The sequence below is a fragment of the Physcomitrium patens genome, chromosome 2 (genome assembly GCF_059467195.1).
Source record: "Physcomitrium patens ecotype Gransden chromosome 2, ASM5946719v1, whole genome shotgun sequence".
NCBI classification, from domain to species: Eukaryota; Viridiplantae; Streptophyta; class Bryopsida; order Funariales; family Funariaceae; genus Physcomitrium; species Physcomitrium patens.
This window is the reverse complement of record NC_143411.1, coordinates 14,238,290-14,257,582: the sequence shown is the minus strand read 5'-3', so window position 1 is coordinate 14,257,582 and position 19,293 is coordinate 14,238,290. Positions and strand designations below refer to the sequence as shown.

Genomic DNA, 19,293 nt, shown 5'->3' with positions numbered 1-19,293 from the left:
GGGTTGATCTGTTCAGAAACAGAAAAGGGGCCAAGCCTACGATAGTCCAACTTGTCACAAGGTCGAGTAGTCTTGATATTGCGACGAAGTAGCCATACCTTATCACCCACGTTGATTTGTGGTTACTCCTTACGATATAGATCTGCGTTTATTTTTTGTCGTTCTTGAGCTTCCTTCAATTGTGTCTTCATTATTGCATGTAACTCTGACAACCGATTTGCCATATCTTCTGCTGTAGGATTATCAACTTTTGAAAAATCAAAAGTATCAAGTCGTGGATGATAGCCATAATTGGCAAAGAAAGGTGTTTGTTACGTGGAAGAATGTACCGTATTATTATAAGCAAACTCTGCCAATGGCAGAAGGGTTGTCCAATCATCTTGTTGGTAGTTGATAGTACACCTTAAATATTGCTCCAAGACTTGGTTTACGCGCTCTGTTTGTCCATCAGTTTGAGGATGGAAAGCCGAAGATAGCTTTATGTCCACTTTTAAAATCTTGAAAAGGGTCCTCCAAAATCTTCACACAAATTGAGTTCCCCTATTCGATATGATATCTTTAGGTAATCCATGATAGCGATAGATATTATCAATGAAAAGCTTAGCTGTTTCTTCACCTGTGATAGATTTTGTACATGGCACAAAATATGCCATCTTGGTGAAACGATCTACTATCACAAATATAGAATCATAAGATCTTGAGCTTGGAAGATCTGTGATGAAATCCATAGAAACAGAAGACCATGGTTGTTCTGGTATAGGTAATGGCTGAAGAAGTCAGTAAGGTCGATGACGAGGAATTTTTGATCTTGAACAAATATCACATGATTGTACAAAGTCTTTGACTGGCTTCCACATTTGTGGCCACCAAAAATCTCTTGATATGAGTTCCAAAGTCTTATTATATCCAAAGTGCCCTGCTGCTGGAAAGTCATGACGTGCTTGAAGAACACGTAAACGTGCTTTTCCTTCTGGAACATATAGGCGTCCTTCAAAATATAATAGATTATTCTTGAACTCGAACTTAGAAGGATCATGAGACTTGGAAGAATTATTCTCGATATCATAAACAAGAGGGTCTGAGGACATACTGGACTGGATTTGCTTGAGAAAAGTTGAATCAACAGTCAATGTTGATTTCATTGCTCGAAGATGAAATTGCTCCGGTTTCAAGAGGACCGTTCTTTGTTGCTCATAAGCTGCATCTCCTTCTTTTGGTGCAAAATAAGAACGTCTAGATAGGGCATCAGATAAACCTTGTTGTTTTCCTGGCCGATAAGTGATAATTAACTCGAATCTTGACAAAGACATACTCCAACGAGCTTGACGACGATTCAACACGCGTGCTGACATGAAATACTCGAGGTTCTTATAATCTGTATACACAGTGACTGGACTAAAAGTGCCTTCTAGATAATGACACCATTCTTGTAAGGAATCCACGATCGCAAGAAGTTCTTTATCGTGGATCTCATAATTGATCTCAACTGCTGAGAATTTTCTTGAATGAAAAGCTATCGGATGAAGTTTGTCATCTGTTCCCATTTGTGATAAAACTGCACCCAAGGCAAAATCTGATGCATCTGTTTCCATAAAAAATGCCTTGGAAAAATCAACACGATATAAGACTGGTGCAGAGACAAACGATGTCTTCAAGGCTTCAAATGCTGCTTCCGCTTCTTGATTCTATTGGAATTTATCTTTACTAGTCAAGCGTGTAAGTGGAGCTGCAACTCATGAGAAATCTTTGATGAAGATCCGATAGTAATTGGTAAATCCCAAGAAACATTGGACATCTCTTACTGTCCTTGGAATCTTCCAATCCATGATTGTTTGGACTTTCTTAGAATCCATCATGAGACCATCATTTGAAATGATGTATCCTAAAATGTCAACTTGAGTAGTGTGAAATACACACTTTTCCATCTTGGCGTACAATCCTGCATCTCTAAGTTTTTGTAATACTTGACGAACATGTATTTCATGTTCTTCGACGTTCTTAGAATAGATCAGGATATCGTCTAGATAGCAGACGACAAAATTGTCTAAGAATTCACGAAATACATCATTCATGAGATGTTGAAAAGCAGCTGGTGCATTCGTGAGTCCAAAGGGCATGACATTATATTCGAAATGTCCATACTTGGTTCGAAATGCAGTCTTCCATTCATCTCCTTCTTTGATCCGTACTAGATTATATGCTCCTCTTAGATCTATTTTTGTATAGATCTTAGCTTGATTCAACTGGTCAAGGAGTCCTGATATCAAAGGTAATGGATACATGTTCTTGATTGTGATCTTGTTGAGTCCTCGATAATCAACACACATTCGTAAAGATCCGTCTTTTTTCTTTACGAATAGAATTGGAGCTCCTGCTGGAGATTTTGAATGGCGTATGAAATTCTTCGCTAAATTCTCGTCAATATATGTCTTGAGTTCAGCCATCTCATCTTACGATAAATTGTAAATTGGTCCAAATGGTGGCTGAGTTCCTTCCTTGAGGTCGATTGAACAATCATATGGGCGATGCTCAGGAAGAATATCTGCATTCTTTTTCTCAAAAACTTCTTGATACTCCTGATATTGACTTGGAATGCCAATTGAAGTCTTTACGTTTTCAGAAATAGGTGCAGCATAAATAGCAAAAGTTGATCCTTCTTTTGCTGCGTGTATAAATGCTTTTGCACCTATCAGTACAGGTTTTACTATACTAGACTTATAATTTTTTACTTGGTTGGTAGAACTATTAATAACGCTTTGGGAAAAGTCAAGTTTATGCGAATTCCAATCTATTCGAGGGTTATATTTTTCTAGCCAAGATAAACCTAAAATAACTGGATTGGACGGGGATTTAATTATGTTAAAAGCTATGTAGCTATCATGACCGTCTATTGTTACTTTTATAGGATGAGTTTCATGAGTGACATCTCCAGAAGACAAGGGACGACCATCTATGACTTCTACATGTACTGGTTTAGGTTTCTGTACAAAGGGTATTTTACGACTTTTAACAAATTGTTCATCTAAAAAACATGCTGAGGCTCCCGAATCTAATAAAGGAGAGGCTTTGTAATTCTTAGGTCCTAAATATAAGTCTATTATAAAACAAGGAGAAGGTTCTGAGGAGAGGATAGGACCTTCATTAGGAATTGTACAAGGTTCCAGCTGCACGGTCCCTATTGTAGCTGGACGAATCCGTTTTCCGACATGTTGTCTTCTTTGACCGTCGTACCCCTCATTTTATAGTTCCGTCGTTTCTTTGGACAATGTTGAGCAGTGTGCTTAGGTTCTCCGCAATATAAACATAATCCTTCTTGACGACGACGAATCTTTTCTTGCTCAGTTAGGGGTTTAAAACGTACCGCGTCAATTTGCATGTCTTCTACTTCCGAATGTACGTTTGGCAAAGATGTTGATGTTGCCATTGAGTAATAACGTTGAGGTTCCCGTGAATGATTCTCGGATCGAAATTCGAAAAGTCGATTATCACATTTTACCGCAAAATCGATTGCTTGACTCAAAGTTTGAGGATCAGGTAAGTTGAGCATCAATTTCTTTACTTCGTATTGCAATCCATAAAGAAATTGACTGATGAGTGCAGCATCATCCCACATGATGTCAATTGTAAGTTCTCGAAATTGTGAAGCATATACTGTCACTGAGCGATTTTCTTGTCGCAAAATTCGGATCTTATTTGTTGCAACACGAGTTGCATCGTGTTCACCATACATAGATCGAAACTCCGCCAAAAAAGCTTCCAAATTGTCCAATATTGGATTTTGTTGTTCAAGAAAAGATGAAAACCACGATAATGCAGAACCAGAAAGTAGAGTGCCAATAAACCTGACTTGTGATCCTGGAGTTGGATAGCTTTGCAGTTGAAGTTCAATTGCCAATTGTACTTGATTGATGAACCCTCGAAACTTTGATCTCGTACCATCAAATTTGTCAGGTAAGGTAATTCTTGGTTCTCTAGTGCTTATAGGGTGTTGTACAATTGGAGAAGGAACGTGATTTGTTGTAGATGTTGAAGCAGCTCCGATCATCTCTATATCTCCACTTTTTGCTATTCTTGTTCTTTCTTGTGTTGGTGAATTGAGTTGATGCATCGCAAGCATTAACTCCCTCATTTGCTCTTGCATTTGTGCCATTGCACTCTTCATTTCAACAAGCTCTGCCATAATAACACTAAGAAGAAAACTTTGTTTGATATTGCTCAAGACAAAAGAAAAGAAAGACTTGATAACAAAGAAGATACTAAGAACAATATCAGTTTAGAAGTGGGTAATCCGCAAACTTCTAATACGCTTATGTCTTGTTAAGAGAAAGGGGTAATCCACTCTTACTCAAGAAAAAATAAAGCTCTGATATTATAAGTGTACTCTTGTCAATCTGTCAAGGACAAAGACTCGATGAGGGAAAATATACACCAAAAGGCTATCTCAATATAATAAGTCAAAATATAAACAAGTAGGTATATTAAAAGGAAATTGGAATGGCTATTGCCACAAGACAAGAAACTAAAGACTCTTGAACCTGGACTAGAAGCAAGAAAGGAGTTGACAAGAGTGAAGAAGCCTTCACTCTTGTCTCTATATATACTATCTAACTAGGGGCTACGTGGCGACGTTCTATAGGACCTCCAATATGTGTTGACTTTGTAGGACACATGCCTTGACTTACAAGGCAAGTTTTTCTACGTGTGGGCCACATAGTTAGCTTGATCTTCAAGCTAACAACATGTGTGGCACATGGCCAACTTGTTGACCACGTTTCTAATCCAAAAAGTCAATTAAAGACACCTATGAAGTCAAAGCAGCGTCTAGGAAGTTTCTAGGAAGCTTCTATATTAAATATTATAGAATTAACTTACTTTTATCTACTTTTACTTACTTCTACCTATTTCTATATGTAATTATTAACTTACATGATTATGGCCGTGACAGTAAGCTTGGTACTACTTCTTTGTTTTCTTTGCTTTTATTATTTTACTTATGAAAAATTGTGATTGAGAGAAGTATTGTTGAATTGATAGTTGTAGAATGGATTATGTCTTGAATCAAGATAGAAGTAGTAAGCCTTTGTGTTTTCTAGTTTGATAATTGATTTCAGATAGCTCAAGTAGAGTCAATTGTAACACTAACAAATCCAATTCATACAACCAGTCTTTCCCCATATTTGAACCTACCTCTATTAATTCAATTGCTTTGATATATTGAAGCTTGAATGCAACAAGAACAACAATTACCCATCGACACATTTTCTAGTTGTATTTGTTGGCTTCTTGAACTTGGAATCATCATGGCCCCCACTATTAACAATTGGTCATAATGACATTCTTCTCATACCTTTGTTCATACCAACGATACCTTTATCGTAGCTGGTCGAGCTTCTTTTACAAACATTTTTAATTCTGGTGGATGCAAATCGTTAATTAATATCGTCAATATAAACGCATCTGACATTTGATTATTTGACTATTTATAAAGTATATCTGCGATCTGGCCATAATAGGACTCTATTGATTCCCTAGTAAACATCTTGCTATTCATAAAACTTTCTCAAAGCCAATCTTCAAATCCAATTGGTCTAAAATGGATTAGAAAGGTGTTCTTCAAGGCCTCTCAATTGGGAAATCTACCCACTGGTTGTTGAATATACCATTCAAAAGCTGTATCATTGAAAGTTGCTAGCAACCATCTCAACCAAATATCTTCAATTCTACCATTATTAGCCACGCAAGTTGTCAAGAATTGAGATATATAGTGATCGAGATTACAGCCCGGCCAACCACTAAAAGTAGGTAATGGTGCCACACTTGTAGTTCAGTCTCCTACTGCTCCCATTTGTACTGCAATTAGTACTTCTAGTACTCCCACGGCCATTAGTGTTATCACTAGTCTCTTTGCTATTTGAATTTGAATTTTTCTTCGTTTGATTTTGCTTAGACCTACAATTCCTTTTTTTCGTTCTCGTAGAAGATTTCTTATGCGTAATCACTCTTGTCTTTCTTTTGCTTGTCGATTAATTCTTTGATAATCCTCTCTTTTATGATTAGCACTCATAATCTTTCATTTTTCTTTACAAAATCAATACTGCCTTGAATTATAACTCACATATTTGTAACCCTAAAAGTGGTTCTTTTCATGTTTTTATTCAACATATAATTCCATCTCCCATACAATAAATTTCTAACATTTCATATTGTTATCATTTCCCTGGCAACGGCGCCAAAATGTTGTTCTCGTTGTGTTCAAGCTTCAATATACTAAAGTAATTGAACTAATAGACGTGGGTTCAAACACGGGGAAAGACTGGTTATATAAATTGGGTCTGTTAGTGTCACAATTGACTATATTCGAGCTATCTGAAATCAATTATCAAACTACAAAACACCAAGGCTTACTACTTCCATCTTAATTCAACACATAATCCATTCTATGACTATCAATTCAATAATACTTCCATTTTCTTATCCGTTCATCTCGCACTTACTCTCTTTGTGGTTTATATATATTCAAATACTGATCTCTAATTTACTTATTGTATTCAGTTTCTCAATTCATCACACAGAATTCAATATCTCGGCTTACGACTATCACAGTCTGGCACTCCAAACTAACTTCTCAGTATTCAGAAACTATCCATTACTCCTCAACAACAAAGAAAAAAAAAGAGGTAGCACCAAGCTTGCCTTGGCTTATGACTATCACAGTCTGGCGTCGATCTCCCTTTCCTCAACCTCTTTATCCTACCAAAAGATGGACTGTCGGCTAGCAAATTCCAAAGGTTATGACCCTTTGAATTCTTAACCATTTATTCTACTAACAACCTATTGTTACCAACTAAATTGCCTAACCATCAGTCTAATTTTCAAGGTTATCAATAACCAACTAGTAAGTTACCACAAAGTTTATTTGTCTATTCTACAATCATCAAAACCAATTGAATCCATCGATGCATCCATGGTATGAACTTCACGAGCCTTAGCTGGTAGTTTTTTATTTTCTTGGAACATATTAATAAAATATTCTAAAGTATGGAATGCATGTGCTAAATGTCCAATCATTCCACACTTATGGCAAGAACGCATCTCTGATTTTTGTTTTCTACTATAATTAATAGTAGAATGTTTATTCTTTCCATATGGGTAGAAATGATCATAACTATGACTACCTTGATACATATAAGCACGTTTCTCATGTTTATATAATTTTTTCTTAGATTTTGAAATATTAAGTGCATGAGATTTAGGAACTGTAGTTTCAATAGGACAAGCTTCCGCATTGCGTAAGAGTAGCTCATTTTGCTTCTCTGCAAGAAGTAGATAGGATATGAGATTAGAATGACTCTGAAATTTCATATTTTTATATTGTTGTGCAAGCACAACAGATACATGAGGAAATATAGAGAGTTTTTTCAATCATTTCTTCTTCAGAGATGCTTTGTCCACATAATCGTAATTGTGAGACAATACTATATATTTTACTATTGAAAGCATTTAAATTTGGAAAATCCAAGACACTTAAATGTGTCCAATTATGATGTGCGCATGGAAGGAAAATGGTCTTTTGATGAACAAACCTGGATTTAAGATTCTTTCAAAGTTTTGTACGATCTTCCATTTCCAAATATTGATGTTGTAATGCAGCTATAAGATGACGACGAAGGAGAAGAAGTGCTTTCCAACAAATAGTAGGAGGAATAGAAATACTTATTATAAGAGATTCTTTAAATATAATGGCATCCAAGAGTTGTTCTGCAAATAAATTTACTTTTGCCATTTTTGTCCATAATAGATAATTGTTTCCATCCACAATCAATAGTGGAAATAAAAGAGCTTGAAAATATTGGGATGCATTGGTAATAGTTGGAACCATAGTAAAAGCAGTTGAAGATGTTGAAGCATTCATTATAAATAAATCTGTAAAGAAAATAAAAAATCAAGTAGAAAAGTTGAGTAAAATGTACCTTAAAATATAAAGTCAAATAGAATGATAAACTTGAATTTCAATTTTTTTTTTTTTTTTTTTTTTTTTATATAGAAGAGATTGTAGATTAAGACAGCAGAACAACAGTAAGACGGTAGCAACAAGCAGTGGCGGGCGATAGTAGTAAGGTGGCAGGGTGGCAGCGATAGGCAGCAATAGCAATGGCGGCAGGGTGGGTGGCAGCAGCAGCGTCAGCATCAGCAGCAACAAGGTGGCAATGGCAGCAGTGGGAGCAGTGGATTTGGCTATTGTTCGGCAGCAGGCGCGAGGCATAGCAGGGAGCAAGCTGGGGTGAAGCTGGGCTGAATCCAATATTCTTAGCAAGTATTTTAAGCAAACAGGGCAGAGAGTGGAACAAGTGCTCTAAACAAGCAGCTAATGTGCGAGGGGCCAGCAAGAAGAGCAGTAAGATCATAAGGCAGACACTAAAAAAGAGTAGCAATAGGTTTGATGAATCAAGACTAGAGCAAAAAAAATTGTGATAGTGTATAGAAGAGAGCCGTGCTGATAACGTGTTGAGAATGTTTAGAAAGACACAAGAGTAATAGTAAGTAATACACACACACAAGAGTTGTAATAAGTCATACACACAAGAGGGTTTCTAAAGAGAGAGAGCTTCACACATAAAATTCTATTGATCTAGTTGTGTCTCGTATATAAGAAGAGAAAAGGAGAGAGGATAAACAATACTTCTCCACTAGACTCTAAATACTGTAGCTATGGTATTTACTATAGTCTCTCTCTATTTAGAAACCCTCTTGTGTATAAATAAATATTATGGAGAGCACCAGCTACATTTAATGATTTCACAAATATAACTCCATTGCTGAGAAGACACAATCGTTTGGTTCTTGTACAAAGATGATATGAAGTCCATTTCATATTGAAGTTTCCATGTCTTTTCTCACTTATGTTTGTTATGCATCTTTGGAAGAAAGATCTGGTGCATGAACATTTTCTTGAAGAGATTCATCCGCACATTACTCGAACACTTAGATACATTACATAACATTGCATCAATTTGATGACTTCATACATTTGAACATTTTGTCATTGACCTTTTGCTGTACACACAGCTCCTGTCCTATTATTTATGTACGTGTATATATAAATGTATATACATATATACAGAAAAGCAATGTTAACTAATTATAATCAGGTTGCACTTATTTAACAAGTTATAATAAAGAAGCTTAAATACTTATTACACATTGTAAAGTGTAAGATAGGGATATTAATTGGGTGTTACAGACCTCGATAACGTGCAGGTTTCAGGACTGGTGATAGTCCCTTGTGTCCTAATTCTGCACCTCCGTATCACATTTCAAGCTGTTCTTTTGCAGAGAGCGACCCCCTCATGCGAAGTTTTAATCAACCAACTCAAAACCCACTCCTATTCCATGCGATGTATTAATGCAGGGAATAAAACCTAACTACCAGAGACACTCGCTGACTTATTGATCAAAGGCCTGGTTGTGCAATCAGTAGCAGTCTGGGGTCAGGTGAGTATGAGACTAACTGTTGCCAAGCCTGTAATGAATAATAAATCTTTACAAATACCGTCGTACCTTAATCCACTAAAACCACCTCTCCTATTAATGTGAAATCACAGAAACAGTGTTAAGAAGAATAAGAAACAAGTCCCTCCCCCACCCCCGTCAACTGTTATCGAAGGCGCCTTGCTCGTACTCTTGCCCAGAATACTCCAGCATGAAAAAGAAGCTGTTGCCTTATATCAGACAAAAAGATGCACAACCCAAGCACTGCTGAGGCAGTAGTATGATGCCAGACCCTACGAATCGAGTTGACACAAACTTAAGCATACCTCTAACCTCTTAAACATGGCACAAGTCCGCATCCAAACCCAATCCCCTCTAATAGTGTAAGAGCGAGTACTTGACCCGCAACGAGATTTTGCCACCATCCACATCCATCTTTGCTCCAGTCACAAGCCAGTGCCCAGGCATATCTTGCGGCCCCTTTTTCATCTCTGTGATATCCACAAACTTCAGCAGCTTCAACGGTTGTGCCTTCGGCGTCTTGTTGCAGACAGCTGAATTGGGGTTGAATGGAGGCTGTAAACCAAGGAGAGGAGGAGTAGGGAAAACAAAAACGAAAATGTAAGTCAAAACTTCAAACAAGCTAATGCCAGAACCCCTTTTTACTAACCCAACCCGTACAAGGATGCTTGAGATACTACATAAGATAAAAATATCTGTGATAAAACTGTGTGATCACAGTCTGGACGCGACAATCACCGGTTCCATATATATAATGTTATCATAGCTTAAATAAAAATATTGATCCCTGTTAACCGTCACAAAGGAAGATATAACAGGTTATTAGTAATAGAAAATACTTCATTGCAGAGGGCACCCTAGGGCAAAACTGAGAAATGAGATGGCTTAAGAGATAAGAAGTCATACTGGAATTTGCTGTTGCTGTGTCTGTTGCTTCCCAGAAAAACCCAACTGTGAAAACAAGCCTGATTTCTGGGAGATGGCAGGAGTATTATCCCATACAGAGCGTCGAATGGAGCACTTTGGAACACGTGAAAATAAAAGCCTCAAGAAAAGAACGTTCTTGATCCCAAAGTCCCACACCTAGTCGACAATGCATAATGAACAAAATATCAGTAAATCTCATTATCAGATTCCTGTTTCATACGCATAGCGATTACTGGCAAGCACACAAAATCAAAAGTCAAATACCTACACCAAAACAACTAAGTTTTCTGAAATGTTAAGACTACAAGAAATACAGGATTAGTTGGAAATACCTGTAATTGCGCCCCAGTCACAATGTGAGCATCATTTGCTTCTCCAACCCACGATTCGTTGAATTCAATGGGAGCAGTGCTGACGTGGCTGAAGCCTTTCCACTGCACTGGTTCAAACCATCGCGTATCCTGCTCTTCGGGTGCTTTCCAAATGGGCTTTCCTATTGAAACATGGGTATCCCAATGGGGTTGCAATATCCGAGGAAGTGTTGTTAGATGCTGCAAATGAATTGCAAGTCTGTTACATTTTACACCTTCCAAGAAGAGACGGAGACCCGTTACTGGTCTTCTCCCCACCGAAACCTGCACCGAATCATACGAAAAACTATAAGGCTACATACGAGAGCATGGTCATAACTTTACTGGTTTGGATTTGAGTGATACAACCCCACAAAGATGTTGATGATGACATGAATGTCCGCACAAAAAAAAGTAATCTTCTCAGTAGTAGACAGTACTGAATCGCAAGTGGTGCGGCGACCAGACGAAAATTCCAGCATTACTTACAACTTGTGAAATGAAACAACAAAGGTTGAGTCCGGATTCCAATTCATGAGCGTAGAAAGTCATATTCTACCCTTTACTAACCTGATTCGTGCTCACGTACAATTTGGGACCCATCAAGCTGAACTGCATCGCTGGACAAACAGGTTCTTTTCTCCTAGGTCCAAGTGCCAGCTCAGCTAAAGAAGGTGACCATTGAGTTGGCAGCTGAAACTCCAAGAAATTTTGTAGCTCTTCAATAGGAGGCTTATCTGCATGAACATCAAGCTAATTAACACAATCGACAAAGAAAATCCTGGATCCAGTGTCCATTACTTGATTCATTCATCCTTTCAAATCATTACCTTGTGTAAATTCCACATCAGACGATTCCAGAGGCAGCAAAGAACTAGTTGCAACATTTCAATTCAACTCAAAGATGAAATATCCTCAAAGGACACGAGTAGTAACAATCAAAACTCCTGCACTGGCATGTTGTGAAAGAAGAAAAACAACTACTTCAAATATCTACAATGTCCATGACTCTAAGCTGCGGTAAGGAGAACGGATTTCAACTATTTCGACGTTGCAACTACAAAGCAGGAGCCAAACCTTTAATTTTACTTATTATCTTTAATTTTACTTTTAATCTTTACTTTTAAGCCAAGGAGAGAGAAAGAGAATGTCGTACATCTCATATATAAGTTGACAGCGTGACTTAAATAACCATTGCCAGGTATACCGCTTATCAATGAAGATATCGGCACAAATGTCATGGCAATGACATCGGGGGTTTCTGAAACTGTTGCGAGCCATCCCTGATGCGAATCCACCATGTTATCCCCTCCTCTGCGTCTAAAGATGATCTCTACACCCTGCAAGAAAATCAACCAATTTCTTCAATTGTTGAAATTCAATACTTGACCCTATGCACGCGAGCTTGATATATGGTAGGTCTACAATTTACCAATTATCCCCAGAAACCTCTCCGTTACGGGAGGAAGGACACTGTGCAAGTTTTGATAACCAGTTTTCTTCCTATTCACAATGGCTGTGCGTGGTACGTGCAATTGTCCATGAAAGGTACAGGAAAATCGAAACTTACCTCCTTAGATTGTGATGTAGACGGTGTCGGTATATTCAATCGAGCTGCCGTGCTGATTGGAGAAAATGAATCCATTACCTGCACTCAATAAAGCACACAGCATGTCACTAATCCAAAGGTCGCTCATGGCCACTACTAATTAGACTGAACTAGAGATTTTGAATGTTAGTCTGGACCAACTTTTACACCTACCAGAATCATAGTCTAATATTGGGTTAGCGCAAAGGTAAATTTCGAGCAAGTAAAAGCCTTTATGGTGCTTAATACATACTGCGTGAGTTTGCAGAGCAAGAAAAGCCGTCTATAAAGAAGACGGTTTGGAGACCAAAACACAAATGAAAAAAATGACACCACAATATGCTCAAAAGAAAACCCACCGGTTGTAGCCCAATATCAGTTCAAGCACTACTCATCTATGTACTGACCTATGAGTTACAGTTGATTTTCAAGAAAAGTTTCACAAAAAAGAAAGTGAAAAGAATTTCATATCCTTCAATTGAAATTGCCCAATGCGAACCTTATCCTTGCCAAGTCTCTCTCTCTGAGTGTTGTGGCCATTTGATTGACCAGTAAATCTCTTCTCAGCCGTGCTCTCCATAAGTTTCTGGACGTCGGTACTAGAAGTGGGTGAATTTTGATGCTGTTTAACATAAATCACGTCCTTCCCTCCAACTTGAAGACTTATAATGACGTGTGTCCCATATTTCTCTATAAAGCTGAGGAACAGTGCGAAAAATAAGATTTTAGCTCTTCAAGTAATCTTCAAGCGGTAATCATCCCCAAAAGTAAAAGAATAGCTACGACACTCTTTATTCACATGTGACTCACCACCATCGACAAGATTAATACTTCATCAAGGAAGCGTAAGAACACAAATAGGGCTAAACGAAAATGCTCAAACTGTCACCAAAAATGCCTTGCTTAGAGGCAAAGAAAAATCAATCAATTTGGGAGCGAGGAGACATCCATGATGCTTTATGTACCCGAAACAATCTGAGAATGAGAAGCCCTAGTGGGTACACCTCGCGAAAAAGATAGCATGACTAACCTGGCTAATGCCTTCGGCTCCCACGAAGATGGAATTGCTTTCCTAATTTCATCTCGTAAAGTCAAAGGGGACCTTGTCAGCTGCAAACTATAGAGTTTGACGAACCACCCATCCATTGCCAGAGCTTTAGTGGCATTTTGATCTGCTTGCCATGGACCATTGAAGTTGAACATACTGTTGAAAAGACCCAACGGCATCTTTCCATCAATGGCAGCAGCTTGGTTGAAACGACTGCACATCTGCACACAAAGGTGGCTCTCAGCATTGGTACAGACCCTATTATCATTATCAACTGTCTCATACTAAACAGTCTACAATATATATATATATATATATATATATATGCAATCATTGGTAGCCCTTGCCAGATCCTAGCTGTCAAATATTCATCGCTCTCGCTACTAACTGTACTCAATCAGGTTTTGCCCTGCCTACGCACAATTAAAAGTGTAATCGACACGAAGTCCAAAAGGCTGCAACCAGGAACAATATTTCGATTGAACAACTGATTTTTCTGTCATCTAGGCAACACACCAATAGCAGAGGCTCATTTCTCAAGGGGGAAGAGAACGGGCACCCCACGCAAACGCCGAAATGAAATTCGGGAGAATTTAATTTAGATCATATGAGTGGCTCAATGAGATTAGGTGATGTGGTTGAGAACAGGATCAAGCCGCAAACATAGCCCTTTCGGAACCTAACTACAGAGCAGCACGTTTTGAAGCCTAAAATCAGAATTACCACCGTCACTGAAAATTTTATTTCGTAGCTAGCACTATATTTAGAGTACAAAGATATTCGCAGTAAAGAATGATCAAGTCTGTTCAACCAAATACTGGACAATTAAAATCTCCGTACATGCATCGGATATGCTCAGCATAAAGATGACTAATTGAATTAGAGTCAGACGAGCTGGAACTTCCATCCCAACTAGGTAGCATCCAATGAACTTTAAGTCCTTCCGGGCAGCTCTGCAAGTCATAAAACGCACGAGACAGCCGCCAACCTTGCAAGCGAGGGGGTGTGTGTGTGGGAATGTCGTGATGCGCTCCTGGCTTGCTAACTACCGCAAATTGAGTTGCTGGAGAGGGCAAACTATAATCCTCAACAATACTCTCTCGACTTACTTCTCAAAAAATAAGTATCTCGAGGCGGATGGCAAGGTTAAGTTAGCATCAACGAAGAGCTCTTCATCAAGGACAAGATTCTACGATCAACTTTGCCCTGCTCCGAGCTGCTGGAGTAGATTCGATAGCCAGCTACTCAAGACAAGACTACCTAATGCTTCTTGTCGCTAAATCTGCAGCTCTGTAACACGGCCTGCCAATGATATCAACCTATATCTACCACGAATCTCAAGCAAAGGTCTGTCGAAGAGTTGAGGAGGAGTACCTGGGCGAATGGCAAGACCTCCGATGCATAGTGAGTTTTTTCACCTTTGTGACAACTGATGTCAACGGATACATTGGGAATCACAACATTCCCAGGCGCGACGATGTCCTGTGTGTTCGTTTCATCAATTTCAACCAAACGGGATCCAGAGGACCCCTTCGCAAATCCAAGACGGATATCTGAGGTGACGTCGAAACCCCTACCTAGTGCATTGGCAGCATCCACCGCAACCTTCCATGCGTATTGTGACCTCTTGGAGGGTGTACTGCGAGCCGGGACTGGAGTGGAATCGGATTGCGGGGTTGGCTGTGAGAACATTTCACTCTTACTTTGTACTGCTGTATCATCAGAGCCCGGGTAAATGGTTTTAAGACTATCTGCTTGTTGAGTGGGACCGTTTGCGCGTTTGGCAGGACTTTCAAACCCTCCACGGGTTGCACGCTGCCTCCTTGGATAAGCTGCTGGTTCAGGATCCACATGCTCCTCGATTCTGCCCGATCCGCGTGAAGAATCTCGTCCTGATTTGTAGGCAGCATAGACCCCAGGAGCCGACATGGAATGAGTATCTAACTCATACCTCCGAGCTTCCATAGTTGTAAGGAGACAACCATCCACTGTTTTATCGTATCTGCGCTGTTCACCTAAGTATACAAGGCAGTGTCAGCTTCAAAGTGTGCTGGGAGGACATCAAACTGCCATGTACTAGCACTTCCCATGTAAAACCTGAAAGAGGAGGTCGGTGGTCCAACTGCAACACAGTCCTAGTACATCGCCACTTGATGATAAGAGAATAGAAGGAGAAGGAAAGGGTTAAGAAAAACAGAGAGAAACAAAACGATTAGCCGGACAGTGTTAAATCTGGGAAGCAATCTAAGGTCGCGCTACCCCGAATTTGAAGCGGGGAAGGGAAAGGAGGAGGAGGGAGGGAGGAGGGAAGGATATACAGACAGTTCAAATAAGTAAACCCTGGTTTCGGTGCTGGAGAAGTAGGTAAGCGTGACGAGGCCAGACAGACTAGCAGCAGGGAAGAAGAAGAAAGATGAAGGAAGGGTGGAGAGGCAGGGCATCCATGGTGGGAGGAGGAGGAGGAGAAACCAGGGCAGGGGAGGGAGTGATTGAAAGAAATGCAGCAAGTGGAGGGAGACGCAGGGTGATGGTACCGACAGATGACACGGTGATGACGGGAAGGAAAGGTAACACAGACTCTCAAAGTCGAGGGGAGGGGAGGGGGAGGGGAGGTATAGTGAGAGGGAGAAAAGAGCGGGGCGAAGCGGTCAATTCCGACGCATACACAACAACCTCATCAATCAAAGGACGCGGAAACACAGAATGACAAGACACCGGGAGGCAGCAACGGAGAGAGAAACGGACGGGAAGGGGAAGGGGGGAGAGAGAGGGTAGAGAGAAAGACAAGGAGGAGAGTAAGAGTAGGAGGAGGAAGAGGAGGAAGGAGACGGGGAAGGGGGGGGGAGCAAGGCGGGGAATGAAGGAACAAGTGCGCAACGTCGTGAAGAACAGGAGAAAAAAGGGGGGTGGAGATAGAGAGAAAGAAGGAGCGAGGAGAGAGTGAGTCAGTGAGTGAGTGAGTGAGTGAGTGGGAGCGCGTTGTTTTCTTTCTTTATTTTCTTTCTTTTCTTTTCTTTTCCGCCAGGTTGGGTTGGTTGGTTGGTTCCACGAGGGCAAGGGACTACTACTTCTATTACTTCTACTTCTTCTTCTACTACTACTACTCCAAAGCATAACCATCATCGACATAATATTGCCCATATTGCCCCAGGCCCCTTTTTCCCTTTTCAATTTTACATTTCCATTGGCATGTGCCCCGCTGCTTCTCTCTCTCTCTCTGCTTCTACATCATTCCATCCATCCATTCATCAATCCATCATCTATCCAATTATTTATCCATCCATCCATCCATCCATCCATCCATTCATCAATCCATCATCTATCCAATTATTTATCCATCCATCCATCCATCATTCGCCCACCATTCATATCTCTTTAAATCATCCATCTTCCATTCATTTATTCATTCATCTCTCCGTCACTATCATCACCATTATCATCACGACTTACAGATACACCTCACAAATAATAAAATGGTCCATTTCGTTCCATTAATAGTATCTCTTGATGTTTCAAATTACAAACCCCCCCTTCTTTGTTTCAATGTCTCCAACTTACTGCAACACGTTTTTTTATCATCTTGGCCCTGCATACCCATTGCTTAAGCTATTTGTTTGTACTTTGTGAGGTACAAATTCCATCCCTTTTTTTTTTTTTAAAACATTCTAGTGAGAGAACAAAAAATTGAAATTTTGTATTGTGTAATTTAAACTTATTGAAGTATAATATATTTTATACATAATCAATAGTCTTCTTTATTTTACACATGATGGTAAAAGATTTGCCCATATTATTGTCAGAAACTAAATTTGATACATTACATATTAATGATTGACTTTTTGGTATACTCACACTAAGAACATTAAAAATTAAAATAAATTATTAAAATTTGATGATTATACAATGTTTGATAGAAATTTATAATATTAAAATAAAAATAAAAACATAGTTTCAGAAAAGAAAAAAACAAAACTATATATATATATATATATATATATAATAAAATCAATGAATGTATTTGATATCAAATTACAAAATCTTAGTAATATTTAACAAAAATTAAATAAAAAAATGATCAAAATTTAACAAAATAATCTTTTTAAGCCAGTAGTATAGAATGTTTTATAGATTTTTTTTTTTGTCTTTCATATTATATCAAAGAAAAAAAAAACAACAAGAATAATCTACAGTATTTTCTTAGTAATAATGTAAACATAAACAGAAAGATTTGCATAAGCTCAAAAATACTTTCAAAAAACTCTTTCGGCCTTAATTTCAAATATTTAAAATTCTTATATAGATAAAAATTAGCAGCAACATATTTGATGAGTACCATTTTTCTATGTACATACAGAAAGTTAAATTAAAAATTTTATATTTAAAGAAATAATAGAAAAAACAGTATTTTCATAGTAATAATGCACTACCAAACAACAAAAACAATGCATATCCAAAAAATGTATCAGAAATCATTAATAATGACAAAAAGTGTTTACACACATCCAATTGTATGAAGAGCCATAAGAAAAAACTGAGAATCAAGCCATCCAATCAACATATGAAATAATACCATTTATTAAAATATTGAAAGACTCATAGTGTTTAACTATTTAATGAAAGTATGTTTTAAATTTGAATTGTTACAATATTAAATAAGAAAACATACTGCTAGAGGATTGAAAAGAAATGAGAAGACAAAAAAGATTAACCAAAATTAAATAATATCACAATTATATATATATATATATATATATATATGCATACATATAAACAATAACAAGGAATAAAAATATATATAATATTATTAATTTTTAGTATAGGAAATTGCTTTTGCTAGTGTGGCAGGTTAAAATGGACAAAATGTCACCAAATAACTCATATGATTTTTGAAAGAAGAAAACACCACACTTCTTTCAATTTCTTGCAAATATTCCTACTTAAATGCATAATGATAAGTAAATAAATCTGATGATATTTTAAATATCTGTTGTTTTAAACACCAATAACTAGATGATACAAAGTAGACAAGACACAATGGCTAATGTGAATGGAATTTCCCACCTAATAAAGTGAAGTTGAAAAAAAAATCCAATTTTGTCTAGTCAAGCCAACCAACAAAGTCAACTTGACTAGTAAAGATGACTCAATTTAATGAGTCCAAAATTAATATCCAAATAGGTCAAGTATCAACATTCAAGTAAGTCTTAGAAAAACAATATCTTCATGTTAGAATAAATAATAAATAAATAAATACTGAAATAAATAATTGATCTACTTAAAAATAAATAAAGTGAAGGAAAAAATCGTGTGTTTAGCAAAAAGAAATTATTAAACATTCCACAAGATAGAAAATGCTTTTTTATAAATGAGTTTCTTAAAATGTATTTGGTTTAATAAATTTTGAAGACAAAATTCTTTTATATTGTAAATATTGTAGATGAATTGGAGAAGAAATTCTTTTTAATTCTTTAGTCGAAATCCTAAGAATATGTGTAACAGACAAGGTAGATGTAATTAAATGCCTAAAGCTTTCTATTGAATTAAGATAGTAAGAATCAAAGCAAAAAAAAAAAAAAAAAAAAAAAAAAAAATTGTGAATTTCTTGTAGAATTTATAGCATTTGGTATGTTTTATTATTAAGACACTACTGTTGAAATAGTATAATAATAAATTCTAATAGTTTTCATTTATTGAAGCTATTCATGTAGGTGTACAAATTTTATACATGGATTCTTTAAAAATAATTAACACATTGTAAAAACACTTTCTTACATGTGTGATTGCCAAAATATTTTAAATTAGTGTTTCATTTTCCTACAGTAAAACACATCATCTTTGTTAAAGTTGCAAATTGCAAATTATATTTTTTG

General features: G+C 37.5%; 1 protein-coding gene across 1 annotated transcript; it reads right to left on the bottom strand.

The window, feature by feature from the left end:
• Positions 1-9,499: 9,499 nt before the first annotated feature.
• On the bottom strand, positions 9,500-16,282 carry LOC112277473 (MACPF domain-containing protein CAD1). Its single transcript, XM_024509853.3, has 9 exons — positions 14,798-16,282; positions 13,406-13,644; positions 12,875-13,073; positions 12,358-12,435; positions 11,944-12,127; positions 11,358-11,524; positions 10,770-11,072; positions 10,417-10,593; positions 9,500-10,065 (listed from the first exon to the last, which is right to left on the bottom strand). Exons 1-9 carry the CDS (start codon positions 15,386-15,388, stop codon positions 9,865-9,867), a joined length of 2,139 nt encoding a protein of 712 aa, XP_024365621.1. The 5' UTR covers positions 15,389-16,282; the 3' UTR covers positions 9,500-9,864.
• Positions 16,283-19,293: the final 3,011 nt, after the last annotated feature.